The sequence below is a fragment of the Carcharhinus amblyrhynchos genome, chromosome 28, assembly GCF_965287045.1.
Source record: "Carcharhinus amblyrhynchos chromosome 28, sCarAmb.v2.hapA, whole genome shotgun sequence".
In the NCBI taxonomy this organism is placed as follows: Eukaryota; Metazoa; Chordata; class Chondrichthyes; order Carcharhiniformes; family Carcharhinidae; genus Carcharhinus; species Carcharhinus amblyrhynchos.
This window is the reverse complement of record NC_137351.1, coordinates 4,237,284-4,257,275: the sequence shown is the minus strand read 5'-3', so window position 1 is coordinate 4,257,275 and position 19,992 is coordinate 4,237,284. Positions and strand designations below refer to the sequence as shown.

The 19,992-nt window shown below is 43.4% G+C and overlaps 1 protein-coding gene across 1 annotated transcript in view; it reads left to right on the top strand.

Annotated features, from left to right (window-relative positions):
• LOC145359671 (NT-3 growth factor receptor-like) overlaps positions 1-19,992 on the top strand; it is a 760,567-nt gene that overhangs the window by 558,873 nt on the left and 181,702 nt on the right. Inside the window, exon 11 of the mRNA XM_080214410.1 lies at positions 18,537-18,728. Within this exon, the coding sequence (XP_080070536.1) occupies positions 18,537-18,728 (192 nt within the window). The remainder of the gene's footprint in view (positions 1-18,536; positions 18,729-19,992) is intronic.

Below are 19,992 nucleotides of genomic sequence, written 5' to 3'. Positions count from 1 at the left end.
AATGCTAATTGATTTTCTTAATTGAGAACAACACATGATTTAATAGTGGAATTGGCAGTACAGTCTTTTGATGAGTAAACACATGCCACCACTGAGTTTAGATGCCTACAGCTAAAGTCGCTTTCTATCTGTACTCGTGCCCTTGCCTCTTTAAGAGATGCCTCCTTGTGAGATGTAGTTGCTCAAATGATTCAATGAAAATATACAACAAAGTGATACTTCGAATGGAGAGGGCACACTTTGTCAGCTTAGAATCACTTTCTCAAAGTCAAAGTTTGACAAAATATTTGGAAAAATACCAACATTCGAGGGAAAAAGCTTTATTCATTCGCCAATTGTTGCTCTACTTTTAAACAGCATTTGTCAACTTGTAGTTTTGTTTCATTCACTCTTGAGCTTTGCCCCCACCCCGGTGCCTAGTGATGTTTAGGAATAACGTTGATAGTGCTGGATATGCAATTCCCCAATGTTAAGATATTGTGAGTGTAAAGGGTGATGATGACACGCTCCAGAAATGGTAGAATTGGACATGAAACGTGGACTTGCTCGATAAACTCAGTAAATCCAGCAGCACCTGTGGAGAGAGAAAAGAGAGCCAATGTTTCAAGTCCATTTGACTCTTCATCATCACTAAAGAGAAGGAAAATGCGTTGGATATTATACCGTAGCTGTGAGAGCTTTTCTATTCACTCCTTGGACATGGCCATCACTGGCTGGCCAACATTTATTGCCCATCCCTAATTGCCCAAGGGCAGACAAGAGTCAGCCAGATTGCTGTGGCTCTGGAGTCACATGTAGGCCAGACCAGGTAAGGCTGACAGATTTCCTTCCCTAAAGGACAATAGTGAACCAGATGGATTTTTTCCAACAATCGACAATAGTTTCATTGTCATCAATAGATCTTTAATTCCGGATTTCTTTATTGATTTCAAATTCCACGAGCTGCCATGGTGGGATTCAAACCCAGGTCCCTTGAACATTAGCTGAGTTCCTGAATTAATAGTCCAGCAATAATACCAGTAGGTCATCGCCTCCTCAGATGCAGCAACCTTAAGCACAAGAGACAGTTGGCCGGTGTGGTTTGGGGGAAGGGGAGGGGGCTGGTGGGTGGATGCTGGGTTGTCATTGACGTAAGTAATGTATGAGATTTAAAAAGGGTTTAAGATAAAGGAGAAAGATCACCGTCTAAAGTTGTTAAACTCAATGTTAGTGATAAAACTAAGTGTTATAATTCTCAAATTCTTCTCCCTTATAAATGAAGAAACATGTGCCTCTTCCCTGCCCATGAAGAAATCTTTAATTTCATAATCCACCATACCCCCAAGTATTCTTTTCAATCTTAACACAGTCGGTGAGTACAATATTTAACAGTCACACAAACCTATTTGGTCCCAGGTTTAATTGTGAAGGTGGCAGAATCATAGAATCTTTACAGTGTAGAAGTAGGCCATTCAGCCCATTGAGTTTGCACTGACCATCCATGCCCAATTCCCGTAATCCAACATATTTCCTCTTCTAATCCCTCTGATACTATAAGTTCAATTTAGCATGGCCAATCCACCTAATCTGCATACCTAATTTGGACTGTGGGAGGAAACCGGAGCGCCCGGGGGGAAACCCATGCAGACGGGGAGAATGTGCAAACTCCACACAGACAGTGATCCGAGGCCAGAATTGAACCTGTGTCCCTGGTGTTGTGAGGCAGCAGTGCTAACCACTGTGCCACTATGCCACCCACGCCCTGATTCTGACTTCTGGCTGTAGGAGTGCTGCCGTGAACCAAGCACCCTGAGTAGGGAGGAACAAGATCAACCAACTCCCTGCTACCATTGCTCACTGACACTTACATTGACCGACTCTGCATTAATACTACATGAGGAAAGGATTGGGCTGAATATTGGTGCCATCTGCAATTTCCTGTCCTGCCCACTACGGGAATCATAGTCATAGACCAAGGTCTGTTGACTTCAGGCAGGATTTTCTAGTCTTGGGGTGAGTATGGCTGGAAATTCCTGCCCAATATGTCAAGGTTCACACTTGAAGGATGAAGTGCCACCTACTGTGCTTTCAGGAGAGGAGTAGGAGGATATCTGAGACTTTCATCACCATCATAATCTAGGCTAATTCATCAGCCTCTGTAACTAAGCACAGATCGTCTTACTTGTGTGTGGTGATTGTCCCTTTAAGGGCAACACAGCAGAGTAAGGGTTACCTGATGTAGGTGACCAATCAGGACTCAGAGTGGGGAATCGCCCCGGGGAAGGAGTTCTCCTGGGCAGCAGCAGGATTTTAATGCTAGTTCTGGATGTACTGATGCTCTTGAAGATCAGTACATAAAAACCCTTGGTGTTCACTAATGAAGTCTCTGAAAGTGCATCATTACACAGCTGAGTGCTGGAAAGATTTCCATAGCATCAGCAAGGCCACAAAACATTCACGTTCACAAGATGATCAAGGTCCTTTTGAAGCTTTTTAACCTATTTACATTTTTTTTTCTCAGTCCCTGGTTCTCTGAGCATCACTGTGTGTAAAACTAATGACTGCTAAGGGCAAACAATGACAATGTAAGTTAAATGATGTTATTATACAGAGAAGATGGATTTGGAGTCGCTAGTCAATAGATCACTGAAGCTTTCAGGTTAGAGTGTAGCAGTGGATAGAATCTTGGACTGTATGGGCAGAGGGATTAGAGTACAAATCTCAGGAGGTCATTTAGAGTTTGTACTGCTCCAGTTCCACTTGTAATTTTATCCATTTTGCATGAAAGCTGCATGCCCCTTAATTGTTCTGATATTCTGTTTGAAAATAGGATTCTGGTTTACAATTTTTTTTTGCTAGGATCCCTTCAAACTGTATAGATGTATATGTAACAGAATGTTTTGTTAGGAACAGAAAACATTGGTTGAAATGAAACTGATTCGATTTTATTTGACTTATTATGTAATTGGGACACAGTGTAAGTGTGTTTGAATATAAAAGTAGGGAGGTCTTTCTGCGGCTGTATAGGGCATTGGTGAGGCCGCAGCTGGAGTACCGTGTGCAGTTTTGGGCGCCGTACTTACGCAAGGATATTTTGGCCTTGGAGGGAGTGCAGAGGAGGTTTACTAGGCTGATGCCGGAGTTGAGGGGGTTGAGCTATGAGGAGAGGCTGAATAAACTAGGCTTGTACTCGTTAGAGTTTAGAAGAATGAGGGGAGATCTCATTGAGACGTATAAGATGATGAATGGGATGGATAGGATAGAGGTGGAGAGACTCTTCCCGCTCAGAAAGGATAGTAGGACTAGGGGGCACAGCCTCAAGATAAAGGGGGGGCGGTTTAGAACGGAGTTGAGGAGGAACTTCTTCACTCAAAGGGTGGTGAATCTCTGGAATTCTCTGCCTGTTGAAGTGGTGGAGGCTGCCTCGCTAAATATTTTTAAGACGTGGGTTGATGGGTTTTTGATAAGAGAGGGGATTAAGGGTTATGGGGAGAGGGCGGGAACGTGGAACTGAGCCACGACAGATCAGCCATGATCTTATTGAATGGCGGGGCAGGCTCGAAGGGCTAGATGGCCTACTCCTGCTCCTATTTCTTATGTTCTTATGTAAGGTATTGTTTCTTGCTCTCTATATAGACAGAAACATACCGTTGATAGAGTACACTGGGGAGAAGGAAAGGAGAGGGTACATTCTCCAAGTTTCTGGATTAATATTTCAGTGGCACAGTGGTTAGCACCGCTGACTCACAGCTCCAGGGACCTGGGTTCGACTCCCGGCTTGGGTCATTGCCCGTCTGGAGTCTGCACATTCTCCCTTAACTTAAATACATTCATAAATGATTTCAAGTAGTTACATACTTGCATCTATATTCAGATATGCTTACACTTCAAAGATGTGTGGGTTAGATGGATTGGCCAGGCTAAATTAACCCTACTGTCAGGGGATTAGCAGGGTGGGATTGTGATTGGTGCAGACTCGATGGATCGAATGGCCTTCTTTTGCACTGTAGTGATTCTATGATTCAATACCACGATGCCACCAGCTCCCCAAAGTATAGAGAGAGGGGATGTGCAGTGGAACACTGGAGGAAGGTAGACACGTGTGAAGATAAAGGAGGAGCATATTTTGGGAGAGAGGTACAATGCATGTTTACCAGCTGTCTGTCTCTTGTTGAGATGTTCAGTGTTTCTGGCTCCCTTTCATGCTTCTTTTGCCAAGCCCCAAGAACTTGCCATCTTTGGGCATTTTGTAAATTGGCTCTCAATGCCAATGTGCTATCTCTTCCACGCACAAGTAATTTTCCAGTCCATGTTCAGAAGAGATAACATACGGTGCATTGTGGGTTTTGTCCATCAGGCTTTCCACTCCTAACGCAAGCTCTTGTATTGAACTTAATTCAGATCACACTCAGAGTACTCTGCACAGTTCTGGTCTCAGTATCAGAAAAGAGATTAAAGATGCAACGGAGAAGATTCAAAAAAGATTCAGACGGATGGGACCAAACTGAGAGGCTATAACTATCAGGAAATTGTGAATCTCCAGGACTGACTGGCCTTTAAGATGATAACAGAGTTTGATAAGGTGGATGCAGAGAAAATGTTTCCACTTGTGGAGAGACCATAACCAGTGCCCATAAATATAAAATAGTCACTAATAAATCCAGTAGGGAATTCAGGAGAAACTTCTTGACTCAAAGAGTGATGAGAATGTTGAATTTGCTACCTCAGGGAGTGGTTGAGGCAAATAGAATCAATTTGTTGAAAGAGAACATAGATAACCACCTGAAGAGAAAAAGCATTAGAAGGATGTACTAAATAAATTAGATGGAGAGGTTGGGAAAAGTCTCACGTGGAGCATTAACCTTGGCATTGAGCAGCTGGGCCTAATGGGCGACTTCTGAGCTGCAGCCTTGATGTAACCCAGCAAAGTTCAAGATTTATGATGTAAAGTGCTTAATTATGACAAGGGAAATGTTAAATTTCCATCACTGGAGCAAGTATGAAGTTCAAAGGGAACATAAAGCTCACAATTCTTTTCTCCTTATATGGTATTTATTTTGGGACAATGTGGAGAGGTGATGGAATGGCTGCAACAGAGAATTCACAGAGTAATGAAGAACTATTGTCTGTCATTGTAATGGGGTGAAGGGGGAATCTCACAATTTGGGGCAGATTTTTGCAGAGTTGGTAAGAATCCACACACATTGTAAAATGATGGATTGGAACAAGATGCCAAAGTCTAGCCTCCATTTCTGATAGATCACGTCTTTGCTAGCAAAGGGAAGAGGGTGGCACATTACCTGGACAGAAGGGAAACTTGAACTCAGCAGTACCTTTTGAACTTAGGGCTAAATTCTAGCAGACACCATTTTAACTATTACGAGGGCCTTAATCCACATTGTGGGAGTCACAAAGTGACAGAGTAGAGATAAGTATTCTTAAATGACAGAAACTGTCTGTTTCATTGTCATGATCTGAAGTTTTTCTAAAATACCCTGTTCTTCAAACTTGAGAAAGAACAGCCTTAATTTGTCTGAGAGTTTTAAAAAGTCTGCTGGAATATATTGATTGACAGACCATTTGGTGTAGTTTAGAAAAAAAAATCAGTTCAAGTAGTTTCAATCAGGATCTTTTTTGACATTTCCCAAGGCTATTGTGACATTATGAATGTTTGACTGAGTTTCAAAAGTTTTAATTACCATAGCAGGGGGTTCTGAGTTTTATTCACAGTTTAAAGAGGCCAATAAAGAATTAGTTGTCTTTTATGTGAGGCCTGAATAGAGATTTGTTTGTTTTTATAAAAAAAATTAAATAAAACTTTGAGAATTAAAATCTTTGAATCGATTTTATGAATGGGAATTTCATGAACAAGTGTGTATAGGCGATGCAGATAAAAGAGGGCAGAGAAGTAATAACTACTACCTAGGACGGAGAGTGAGAAGAAGATCTAGAAATAGTAAACAACACCTAGAACAACAAGAGATATAAAGACATTGAGGCAGCAACAGCCGTCTAGAAGACTGGATGATGAGTGGATGTGAAGGCAGTCACCACCACTTAGAAGAACAGGTGAGAAGAGCTCTCCCTCTTGAATCTCTGTCCCCACCATCTATCCCACACGTCGAAAATGGGGGAGAAAATTCCCACCTTTTTTTGTCGGCATTTGAAAAGGAAAAGAATAAGTAAAGTGAGCGTTGGTTCTCTAGAGAGTGAGAATGGGGAATTAGGGTTAGTACTGCTGCCTCACAGCTCCAGGGACCCAGGTTCCATTCCCGGCTTGGTCTTCCTGTGTTCCCTCCAGGTGCCCCGGTTTCCTCCTATAGTCCGAAAGACGTGCTGGTTAGGTGCATTGATCATGCTAAATTTTCCCTCTGTACCCAAACAGGCGCCGGAGTGTGGTGACGAGGGGATTTTCACAGTAACTTCATCACAGTGTTAAATATGCATATTTGTGACTAATAAATAAACTTTACTTTAATATAAGGAAATGGCAGGTGAATTGAACAGATATTTTGCATCTATCTTCACTGTCGAGGATATAAATAACATCCTAGAAATAATTGTGATTCAGGAAGTGAAAGGGTGGGATGAACTTAAAACAATTAAAGTCATGGGGGAAAAAGTATTGAGAAAATTATTAAAACCAAAAGCTGATAAGCTCAGGTCCTGATGGACTTCATCTTATCATCTTATAAGAAGTGGCTGCTGAGACAATAGATGCATTGTTTTTAATTTTCCATAATTCCCTTGATTCAAGAAAGATCACATCAGATTGGAAAATAGTGAATGTGACTCCTCTATTCAAGAAAGGAGGGAGACTGAAAGCAGGAAATTGCAGACCAGTTAGCTTAATATCTGTCATTGCAAAATTGCTGGAATCTGTTATTAAGGTGGTTACAATGGAACAGTTAGAAAATCTTAGTGCAATCAAGCTGTTCTGTAAAATGGAAATCATGTTTGACTAATTAACTGGATTTATGGAAGGAAGTAACAAGCAAAATGGATGAAGGGGGACCTGTAGATGTGATGTACTTAGATATCTAAAAGGTTTTTAACAAGGTGTCATATAAAAGATTACTAAGCAAAATAAGAGCTCATGGTGTAGGAGGTAATATATTAGCTTGGATAGAGGATTGGTTAGCTAACAAGAAGAAGAGAGTATGGGAACAAGTGTGTCTTTTTCAGGTTGGCAAGATGTAAGGAATGGAGTCACACAGGGATCGGTGTTGGGCATCTATTTAGAATTTATATCAATAACTTGGATGAAGGGACAGATGGATGGTTGCTAAATGTACCAATGATCCAAAGATAGGTAAGAAAGTAAGCTGTGAAAAGGACTTGAGAACTCTGCAAAGGGGCACAGGTTTTGGGCAGCACGGTGGCACAGCGGTTAGCATTGCTGCCTCACAGCTCTAGGGATCTGGGTTCAATGCCTGTGTGGAGTTTGCATGTTCTCCCTGTGTCTGCGTGGGTTTACATAAGAACATAAGAAATAGGAGCAGGAGTAGGCCAACTAGCCCTTCGAGCCTGCCCCGCCATTCAATAAGATCATGGCTGATCTGTCGTGGCTCAGTTCCACATTCCCGCCCTCTCCCCATAACCCTTAATCCCCTCTCTTATCAAAAGCCCATCAACCCGCGTCTTAAAAATATTGAGCGAGGCAGCCTCCACCACTTCAACAGGCAGAGAATTCCAGAGATTCACCACCCTTTGAGTGAAGAAGTTCCTCCTCAACTCCGTTCTAAACCGCCCCCCCTTTATCTTGAGGCTGTTCCCCCTAGTCCTACTGTCTTTTTTCAGCGGGAAGAGTCTCTCCACCTCTATCCTATCCATCCCATTCATCATCTTATACATCTCAATGAGATCTCCCCTCATTCTTCTAAACTCTAACGAGTACAAGCCTAGTTTATTCAGCCTCTCCTCATAGCTCAACCCCCTCAACTCCGGTATCAGCCTAGTAAACCTCCTCTGCACTCCCTCCAAGGCCAAAATATCTTTGCGCAGGTGCGGCGCCCAAAACTGCACACAGTACTCCAGCTGCTGCCTCACCAATGCCCTATACAGTTGCAGCAAGACCTCCCTACTTTTATATTCAATCCCCCTCGCTATGAAGGCCAGCATCCCATTCGCCTTCCTGACCACCTGCTGCACCTGCAAGCTGGGTTTTTGCGACTCATGCACAAGGACCCCGAGGTCCCTCTGCACCGTCGCCTGCTGCAGTTTTTCGCCCCGTAAGTAATAGTCCTTCCTACCATTATTCCTACCAAAGTGGACCACCTCACACTTGCCAACATTAAATTCCATTTGCCATTTCCTGGCCCATTCGCCCAGCCTATCTAGATCCTTCTGCAGACTCTCCACACCCTCCGCACAATTTGCCGTTCCCCCAATCTTGGTGTCATCCGCAAATTTCGACACCCTACACTCGGTTCCCTCCTCCAGATCATCTATCACACGATGTGGAGATGCCGGCTTGAACTGGGGTAGGCACAGTAAAAAGTCTCACGACACTAGGTTAAAGTCCAACAGGTTTGTTTGGGAACACAGGCTTTCGGAGTCCCAGTCTCCTTCTTCAGGTGGGCGAAGAGTTGTGTTCACAAATATGCCCTGTTTGTGAACACGCTCCTCACGCACCTAAAGAAGGAGCAAGACTACGAAAACTTGTGTTGCCAAATAAACCTGTTGGGCTTTAACCTGGTGTTCCTCACACTCCAGAGATGAGCTGTTTAGGCTGATTGACTATGCTCAATTGCTCCTTAGCATCCCGGGCTGAGTGGGTTAGAGGGGTTAGCAGGGTAAATGGGATTATGGGAACAGGGACCGCGTGGGATTATTGTTGGTGCAGACTCAATGGGCCAAATGGCCTCCTTCTGCACTTGTAGGGCTTCTATGTGAATGGGTAAAAAATTGGCAGATGGGGTATAATATGGTAAAGTGTGAACTTATCTACTTTAGTAGGAAGAATTCAAAAGCAGCACACTATTAAGATGGTGAGAGATGGCAGATTCTGAGGTACAGAAGGTTCTGGATGTCCTGATAGATGAATCAGAAGAAGTTAGTATTCAGATGCAGCAAGTGATGAGGAAGGCAAATGGAATGTTTGTATCTGTTGCTAGAAGAATGGAAAATTAAAACAGCATTGCTGTTGTGCAGAGTGTTGGTGAGACCATGTCTAGAATAATGTATATATTTTCAGTCACCTTATTTAAGAAAGGATATAACTGCATGAGGAACAGTTTGAAGAAGGTTTACTTGACTGTTATTTGGGATGTGGAGGTTATCATATGAGGAATGCTGGACAGGCTGGGCCTGTATCCATTGGAGTTTAGAAGAATTAGAGGTGATCTCATTGAAAGTTATAAGACCCTGAAAGGACTTGAAAGGGTGAATGTTGAAAGGATGTTTCACTGTGTGGGATGTACCAGAACGAGGGGATACAGTTTACACATAAGGGATTTCCCATTTAAGACTGAGATGAGAAAAATATTTTTTCACTTAGAGGGTCGTGAATCTTTAGAACTCTCTTCCCCAGAGAGTGTTGGAAGCAGGAAGTTAATATTTTTATGACAGAGGTTCTTGACTAACAAGGGAATCAAAGGTTATTGGGGGTAGGCAGTATAATGGAGTCGAGGCTACAATCAGATCATTTTATTGAATGGCAGAGCAACCTCAAGAGGCTGAATCACCCACTCCTGCTCCTAAGTTATAGTTGTTACATATGTATGTTTTCGATCGTTAGCAATTTTTTTTTCATCTTAACATGGCTCATGAGGTCTGCCTGCTGTGGATATCGGATGAGTGGACTATGTAGGGTGTGAGGGGACATAGGACGTGGGTGAAAGGGGGAATGAATTTACATGGGGCAGCCATGGCGGACAGGTTGAAGAGGCATAGGTGAGCATGAGGAGTGAGGGATAAAGGGTCTAACCGCTTCTAAAACAATCAGGATGAGGTTAGGAACATAGGAATTAGGGCAGAAGTGGCAAATTCAGACCTTGGCTGGTTTCAGGTCCACCTCCCTACCTATTCTCCATATCCCTTCAACTCATTATTGTATCAGAAATATAACTAATTCCTTCTTGATTCCATTTTAATGATTCAGATTCCACCACACTATGGTAGGTTGCAGAGAACTGAGGCATGCCTTCTAACCAGCCCACTTACCAGCCTCCATACATGCCTAGGATTTGCTTCTTGGGTCAGCGGGTCCAATTCAATCCTGCCCCTAACTCCCATGAGTAAAATTTGGATATAACGTGGCCCTTTAAGGTGAGGCAGGTCTGCTTAGTAAGAAATTTTCTGACTCAAGGTCTACCTTAGTAGCAAATGTCCCATCCATCCCTGAGACCTGAAAGTGTGGATGAACAGATCTTGACAGAGCGTTACTAAATCTGAGTGTAAATTACACTAAAGCCAGAAGCTGAATGGAAAGAAAATTTTCAATGCTTTTGGCAAATTTCCAGTTCTCAAAGCATTTATATTGAACTTAAGTTTCTTGCAGAAAAGTGCATTTTAGTGTGAGTAATCGTACAAAGCACTTACCTTCAAATAAAATTGGTTATTTGAATGCACAAAGCTGCATAAATAAATACCTGAAAAGCACCATTTAATTCCATGCACGGTAATAATGAGTTTAGTTTCACCTCAGCAAAACCCTCAGCACTTTGCCAACATCGATAAGATAAATAGCTAGCAGAGAAACTCGCCTACTGACCATAGATCCTTGTGGCCAATTACAAAGGTTTAATTTTGCCTTTGCACTATTGTGTTCCATTCACCAAGGATCTTTTAGGCAATTTGTTAATAGGTGCAGTTGTTAGAATAGAATAGAATAAAATAGAATCCCTACAGTGCAGAAGGAGGCCATTCAGCCCATCAAGTCTACACTGATCACAATCCCACCCAGACCCTATGCCCTTAACGTCCTGTAGTTACCCTGCTAGTCCCATTGACACTATGGGGCAATTCACCATGGCTAATCAACCTAACCCGCGCAGCTTAAGACTATGGGAGGCAACCGGAGCACTCGGCAGAAGCCCATGTAGACACTGGGGAAATGTGCGGACTCCGCCCAGACGGTGACCCAAGCTGGGAATTGAACCCAAGTCCTTGGCACTGTGAGGCAGCAGTGCGAACCACATGCCACCATGCCACCTATGTTTACTGGGTTCAACAATATGGAATATTGATCAATAACAATAAATGTGCATGTTACAGCAGAATGAGGTATACTATTATTAAAGTTTATTTATTAGTGTCATGTGTAGACTTACATTAACACAGCAATAAAGTTGTTATGAAAATCCCCCTTTCGCCACACTCCGATACCTGTTCGGGTACACTGAGGAAGAATTTAGCTTGACCAATCCACCTAACCAGCAATTCTTTCGGACTTTTTGGGGGGAAACCGGAGCACCCATGCAGACACGGGGAGAACATGTAGACACGGGGCGAGCGTGCAGACTGGGGGAGAGTGTGCAGACATGGGGAGAATGTGCAGACACGGAGAGAGTGTGCAGACACGGGAAGAGCATGCAGATACAGGGAGAATGTGCAGTCTCCGCACAGACAGTGGCCCAAGCCGATAATTGGCAGATTGTATGAGATCGGAGAAACCCACCCAATAAATCAAAAACAGTTGAGGTCCCAGCACTGACCTCTGTGGCACAGCGCTCCTTACATTTTGCCAAAATTCCAAAATGGTATGTTGACCTTCATAGAGAGAGGATTTGAATATAGGAATAGAGATGTTTTACTGTGACTGTAGAGCGCTTTGGTGAGGCCACACCTGGAGTATTGTGTACAGTTTGGTGTCTTTATCTGAGGAAGAATGTTCTTGCTGTAGATTTGATTTGATTTATTCTTGTCACATGTATTAGTGTACAATGAAAAGTATTGTTTCTTGCATGCTATACAGACATAGAGAAGGAAAGAGGAAGGTGTAGAGTGTAGTGTACAGTCATAGCTAGAGAAAGATCAGCTTAATGCAAGGCTGGTCTACTCAATAGTCTGATTGTGGCAGGGAAGTTAGTTGGTACATGATCTCTGACTTTTGTATCTTTTTCCAGACAGAACAAGGTGAAAGAGAGTATGTCCGGGGTGTAGGGGTCCTTGATTATCCTTTTCTGGGGTAGCGGGAAATGTTGACAGCGTCAATGTAGGAGGTTTACCAGGGTGATTCCTGGGATGGCAGCACTGTCACACGCGGACAGCCTAAGTCAGTTGGGATTTATTGGAGTTTAGAAGATGAGAGGGAGTCTCCTGGAAACTTATAAAATTCTCAGAGGATGATAAAAGATAGATTCAGAAAGAAAGTTCCTGATGTAGGGGGAATCCAGAACTAGAGGGTCAGAGTTTGAGGATAAGGAGTAAACCTTTTAGGACTGAGGTCAGGAGAATTTCTTCACCCAAAAAGTGGTGAATCTGTGGAATTCACGACCACAGAAAGTAGTTGAGACCAAAATGTTACGTGATTTCAAGATGAAATTAGATATAGCTCTTGGGGCTAAAAGGTTCAATGGATATGGCGGGGGGCGGGGGGGGGGTAAGGGGGGATCAGGATATTGAATGTGATGATCAGCCATGATCAGGATGAATGATGGAGTAGACTCGAAGGGCCGAATGGCCGAGTCTTGCTTCTATTTTCTATATAACCTGAAAAAAATCAATTTATCTCTACTTTCTTCTTCTTGGCAGCCATACAACTTTCTATCCATATCAATATGTTACAATTTATTACCCGCATTTGTTGAGATTTGATGGCACCTAAAGACTGGGTTTTTGATTTGAAATGTTGCAAGCATTGGAATCTGTAATTCTGTCTTTTTGTCAGATTCTCAAGTAAATCTGTAAGTACCACTGCCATCCTCAACTACTGCTGGAATGAAGTTTTGATTTTTTAAATCAATCTGACTTTGGACTTTGTTTGAAGTTGCCTTTGAATGATCTCAATGGTTTGGGTGACTTTGGCTATTATAATGGAAAAGCAAACAGTTGTGATTATAACAGCAACTTTTGTATTGAGATTTGATGTTATGTTACTGTTCGCAAATGTTAAAGCATAACCTTGTTCAAAATGAACCAGAAGCGCTCAAAATCCAGACTTCCTGGGAGACATTTCCCAGATCCCAAGGAAATAAGTGTTGAACCAACAGATTTTGCATTCCTTTTGAAAAATATCCAAATTTACCATTGGAAATATGGCACTTTTGTACATTATTTTCATTGGCTAGCATTCAACACTATCAAATATGGCGTTTAACTGCATCTTATATCCTGAAAAGACTGGAGGCCATTATATATGCTGACATTGCAGGGATTTACTCACGGAGTGCTGCACTGTCAGAGGCGTCATTTGTTGTGCATGTCCTGCTGCACGGTACCTTGACATGTTTTTGTGCGTTCGTGTGTGTGCTGTATCTTAAAGGCAGAAACTTAAGAGCAGTACTTTGCTACGCTATTGTACTCCTGTGCATTCAGAAAGACCTTCTCGTCTGCCCTCTCAGGAGAGCAAGGAAGATCCCGAGGCACAGTTTGAAGAAGGTTGGGTCAGAAGGATCTCTTGGGGATCCTGGCCAACAGTTACCCCTCAAGCAACACTAAAAACAAATCACGTGTCTCTTTGCTGTTTGTACAAGCTTGATGTGGTGAAATTGGAAGTTTGGATCATACCATCCAATTTTATCAAGTATGCAACTTACATCCTGAAAGACATTTTTCTATTCATTCCTGGGACATGGGCGTCGCTGGCTGGCTGACATTTATTGTCCATCCCTAGTTGCCTGAGGGTAGCGGAGAATCAACCACATTGCTGTGGCTCTGGAGTCACAGGTAGGCCAGAGCAGGTAAGGATGGCAGATTTCCTTCCCTAAAGGACATTAGTGAACCAGGTGTATTTTTTTGGACAAGCAACAATGGTTTCACAATCATCAGTAGATTCTTAATTCCAGACATTTTATATTGAATTCAAATTCCACCGCCTGCTGTGGCAGGATTCAAACCCGGGTCCCAGACCATTAGCTGAATGAATAGTCTAGCGATAGTACCCTCTAGGCCATTGCCTCCAAGTAACATATATGCTGACACTCCAGGGAGTTATTTGGGGGGGGGGTACACTGTCAGAGGTGCCATCTTCAGATGAGGCTTTCAACCGAGGCATCCATCTGTCACCAGTAAAGTGTTTTTGATGTCACAGCAGCGACTGCACTTCAAGGGTACTTTCTTGGCTGTAAGCCAATTTGCGATGACCTAAGATCATGTCCTATATAAATGAAAGTCATTAGTCTTTTTGGTAATCTCTTTTAACTTTGCATACGCAGCGGGAACCCCCAGCCTGCAGGAAGATGGCTTTGTGCTCTGCTGGGGTTGTTGAAATGGATGGTCGGAGTATCACGCAGACCTGAATTTCTGGTCAGCAATATGACTCCCACTGGCAGCAGAGAGTCAGAAAGATATCCCTGAGGATTCAATTTTTAGAAACTGCCCACACGTCTGTATGTCAAAAATGTCAGCTTTCCATTTTTGTTGATGCCAACTGCTGACTTTGTGAGTGAGTTCCTGAATTGGAAATTCTTGAGCCGTGTCTATTCTTACAGATTACTCTCCTGCTCTGCTTACAAACTGGAGTTAGAGATGATTGCAATTACAATCCCGGTATCTTTTAGATGCATTTAGCCCTGTTAAATCTATGGAAGGAGTTGTAGTGGCTTGCCCGTGAGCAAGGGATGGAGCACGGGAAGGTCTGCTGACTCCGGGCGGAATATTACGGTTTTGGGATAAAAGAGGCCATGAAATCCTGCCCATTACATGTTGTCCATTATTTTCTTAAACTATCTTCAATTTTCGTTATTTTGCAGTTGGTCTGGCTTCATGTTAAAGGCCCTTATGAGTTCAATAAGTTCTCAATGGGGGGGTGGGGGGGTGTGCTGGTGTATGGGATGATGGTAGTGGCGGCTATGGGTGTGGGCCAGGACTCTGGAATATTTAGCATGAATGTACTCAGTAGAAACCACCAAAATACTTATTGGACATAATGATGGACCAATCCAATGGAAGGTCATGGTCATCAACAACTTCCTAGTGCCTGGTACCTGGAGGAGGAAGAAGATGGGCTAATGAATTGGTACATCTACCAGGAATCATCTGCATTCAGATTCCTCGCTTTGTTTAGAAACTGCTTGGCTTACAGACTTTACATTCACCAAATAAATTTGAAAATTCATCTGACATTATGGTCCCTGTTGTGTACGTGAAAGCAGTTTTCACATCTGCTCAACTCTACCCACTGCGAAATCCCATTCAGATTCGAAATATAAAATAGGACAACTGTTTGCGGATGGCATCTGGGGATTTGAGAAGGTAAATTCCTTTAAAGAGTTCAGTATAAGCTAGCAAACCAAACACGGTGGCAGCAATTAGTCCCAACGAGCTGAGCAATAAGCACATATCAGCCTCACTGTGCAAGGTCCAATCACATTTCAGCCCCACTGGTAGGAAGGCCAATCACAGATCAGCCCAACTGTTTGTAGCCCAGTCTCCCAATCCCATGCAAGTGTGAGGCACAATTGTAGATTGCTTGGGGCAGCACGGTGATTAGCATTGCTGCCTCACAGCGCCAGACACCAGATCCAATTCCAACCTCGGGTGTCTGTGTGGAGTCTGCACATTCTCCCCATATCTGTGTAGGTTTCCTCCAGGTGCTCCGGTTTCCTCTCACATTCCAAAAATGTGCAGGTTAGGTTGATTGGCCATGCAAAATTGCCCCTTAGTGTCAGGAGGACTAAATATGTGGGGTTATCGGGATAGGGCATGGGTGGGATTATTGTCGGTGGAGGCTCAGTGGGCCAAATGGCCTCCTTGGGATTCTATGAAATGTGAGGCAAAATTTAAAGGAGTGTTCTGTGAATAGAATTAATTGGCAAAAATCATATACATTTAACTCTTTCTGTCTCTAATTACACAGCAGCGATAGTGTGTAAAAATTGTTCTGATCATAAAATGATGGAATCACGTGTCATAGAATCATAGAATCCTTACAGTGCAGAAGGAAGCCATTCGGCCCATCGAGTCTGCACCAACCACAATCGCACCTAAAACATAGAACATAGAACATAGAACATTACAGCGCAGAACAGGCCCTTCGGCCCACGATGTTGCGCCGACCAGTTACAAAAACAATGACCCACTAGCCTATACCAATCCCTTTTCGTCCATAAACCTATCCAGAGATCTCTTAAACGCCCCCAAACTAGACGCATCTACAACTGCAGCAGGCAGGGCATTCCAATCCCTCACCACCCGCTGGGTAAAGAACCTACCCCTGACATCCGTCCTGTAGCTACCCCCCCTTAATTTAAAGTCATGCCCCCTCGTGCTAGCTTTCTCCATCCGAGGAAAAAGGCTATCACTATCCACCCTATCTAAACCTCTAATCATCTTATATGTTTCAATAAGATCCCCTCTTAGCCGCCTTCTTCCCAACGAAAACAACCCTAGATCCCTCAGTCTCTCCTCATAGGACCTCCCCACCATACCAGGCAACATCCTAGTAAACCTCCTCTGCACCCTCTCCAACGCCTCCACATCCTTCTTGTAATGCGGGGACCAGAACTGCACACAGTACTCCAAGTGCGGCCGCACTAGAGTAGTGTACAGTTGCAACATTACACTGCGACTCCTAAATTCAATCCCCCTACCAATAAACGCCAAGACACCGTACGCCTTCTTGACAACCTTATCTACTTGATTCCCAACTTTCAGGGATCTATGTACACACACACCTAGATCCCTCTGTTCATCCACACTATTCAAAGTCCTCCCGTTAGCCCTATACTCGACACATCTGTTGCTCCTACCAAAGTGAATTACCTCACACTTCTCCGCATTAAATTCCATCCGCCACCTCTCGGCCCAGCTCTGCAACCTATCTAAGTCTCCCTGCAGACTATGACACCCTTCCTCACAATCTACCACACCTCCAACTTTGGTGTCATCAGCAAATTTACTAATCCACCCAACTATACCCTCATCCAGATCATTAATAAAAATTACAAACAACAGTGGCCCCAAAACAGATCCCTGAGGCACACCACTCGTAACTGCACTCCATGATGAATATTTACCATCCACCACCACCCTCTGTCTCCTATCTGATAGCCAATTCCTGATCCAACTTCCTAGATTACCCACAATCCCATACATCTGCATTTTCTGCAGAAGCCTACCATGGTGAACCTTATCGAACGCCTTACTAAAATCCATGTATACCACGTCAACTGCCTTACCCCCATCCACCTCTTTGGTCACCTTCTCAAAAAACTCAATAAGGTTAGTAAGGCACGACCTACCCGCTACAAAACCATGTTGACTATTTCTAATCAATTCATTACACTCCAAATAACTATAAATCCTATCCCTAATAATTTTTTTCTAAAACCTTGCCCACAACAGAAGTAAGACTCACCGGTCTATAATTCCCAGCAAAGTCTCTGTTCCCCTTCTTAAACAATGGGACAACATTCGCTATCCTCCAATCCTCCGGGACTACACCAGAGACCAATGACGACCTGAAGATCTGAGCCAGAGGCTCTGCAATCACCTCTCTAGCCTCCCAGAGAATCCTAGGGTAGATCCCATCCGGACCAGGGGACTTATCTATTTTCAGCCCCTCAAGAATTTCCAGCACATCCTCTTTATCAACCGTAATACTGTCTATTTTACACCCCTGCAACCCAATGTCCTCTTCAGCTATATTCATGTCCCCCTGCGTGAACACCGAAGAGAAATATTGGTTCAATACTTCTCCAATCTCCTCCGGTTCCACACACAACTTCCCCCTGCTGTCTGTAACTGGCCCTAATCTTGCCCTGACCAACCTTCTGTTCTTGACATACTTATAGAACGCCTTAGGATTCTCCTTAATCCTATCAGCCAAAGTCTTCTCATGTCCTCTTTTAGCCCTTCTCAACTCACTCTTCAACTCCCTCCTAGCCAATCTAAAGCTTTCTAGTGCACTATCTGAGCCCTCCAATCTCATCCGAACATAAGCCTCCTTTTTCTTTTTAACCATCGACTCAACTCTTTTAGTGCACCACGGTTCCCTAGATCTACCAAATCCACCATGCCTGACAGGGACATACCTATCAAGGACTCGCAGTAGCTGCTCCTTGAAAAAATTCCACATTTCAGATGTTCCCAGTCCCTGTAATCCCCTAATCCAATCCATGCTTCCTAATTCACTCCTGATAGCCTCATAATCGCCCTTACCCCAGCTAAAATTGCTGACCCGAGGTTCACGCCTATCTCTTCCCATCACTAAGGTGAACGTAACCTAGTTGTAACCGAACGTAACCTAGCTCTATTCCCATCATTCAGAGTGTGTGTGAATCCAATCTCAGTCACGGTGTTGATATTATAGGTGAACAGAGTTAGGTTTGGCATATTGAAGTAAAAGTAGACTTGGCAGGGTAGTGGCATCCAGCACAGAGTGGGGCACAGTTATCAATCCTGGTAAGGTTTGTGAGCTAAATTTTAGGTGTGTTTTCTCTGGTGTGTTACAGGACCAGTGGCTGTGATAAGTGGTGAGGAAGATTCTGGCAGCCCACTCCACCACATCAATCACGGGATTATCACACCCTCATCCATGGATATTGGACCAGACGCTGTCGTTATTGGGATGACCCGGATCCCAGTGATTGAAAACCCTCAATATTTCCGTCAGACCCACAGCCTTGGGAAACATCCAGAGACATGTGAGTACAATTTAATTTTTTTTGAAAACATTTGCGCCATCTTTCACGGTGCAATTGCTGTACAATGCTCTGAATTAGAAATCGCAGATGTACACGTGTATGCCAAAACAAAACAGAAACCATTTGGTCGCTTAACCTCTGTAAGACATTTCCTCATGCCTGTATGGTTTGAATGTCTCAGTCACGGAAAGCACATTCCTGAGTTGAAATCTAGTCAGGTTAAGCTTCGGAGAACAACAGCAAGATGTTTTCCTGAGGTGTGTTGTAACAATATGTTTTTCATATTTTGTTAAATGCAACGAGAAAATACAGCAAAGAATAAATGTGTATTTCTATGTGAATGCAAGGCTGTTGGAGCAGACTTTAGTAATTACGTGGTGAATTTTTCTTTTTGGCTTTCTAATTGTTGGAACAATTATGATTTCCATCTTCTAAACAATGGTTGGAACCAAAGGCGGCCAGACAGTGAGGCGCTTACTTGCTGAAAAGCGAGAGGGAGAGAGGGAAAGAGAGTTCAAAATCCTGCTGGATGCACAACTGGTTTAGGAAGGGACCCCTTGTAAACATACGTGCCAATACAGCTAAGCAGAGAGCGCAGTTAAAATGTACAATTGAGAAAGTAGCCCCAAATCAAGGTTTATGGCCAACTCCACTGCCTCCTGCCAAATGAATGTTAAATTCCTTTTTATTCCCTTTGGATTTTCGGATTCTGAGAAGCATTTTCAGATAATATTCTGCAATTTGATTTCTTTTTCTGTGCAAGTTGAATTAAAAATCTAATGACAACTGTTCAGGTCATAATTACTTCAACTTAAATGCTGAGTCAAGGCTACCAGCAACTGTAGGTGTTGTGTGGTGAATACTTTCTCCCTCCACATTTCAAAAACAAATGTCCAATAGCTTAATCATACATTTGTACACATGTCCAGCCACTTTCCACGTAAAACCTTATTCTATTCACATTAATACTAGGCACATTTCAGGAAAAGCTGAAGGGTCGAGGATTACTCAGACCCACATTCAGGTGGTGAATTGATCTGAAGGGATAGAAAGTGATGCACAATAACAAAATCAGGATAGCTTGGGGCAAGGCTGCCTCACAGCGCCAGAGACCAGGGTTCAATTCCCAGCTTGGGTCACTGTGCAGAGTCTGCATGTTCTCCCCGCGTCTGAAAGACGCGCTGATTAGGTACATTGGCCATGCTAAATTTTTCCTCAGTGTACCCGACCAGGCGCTGGAGTGTGGCGACTAGGGGATTTTCGC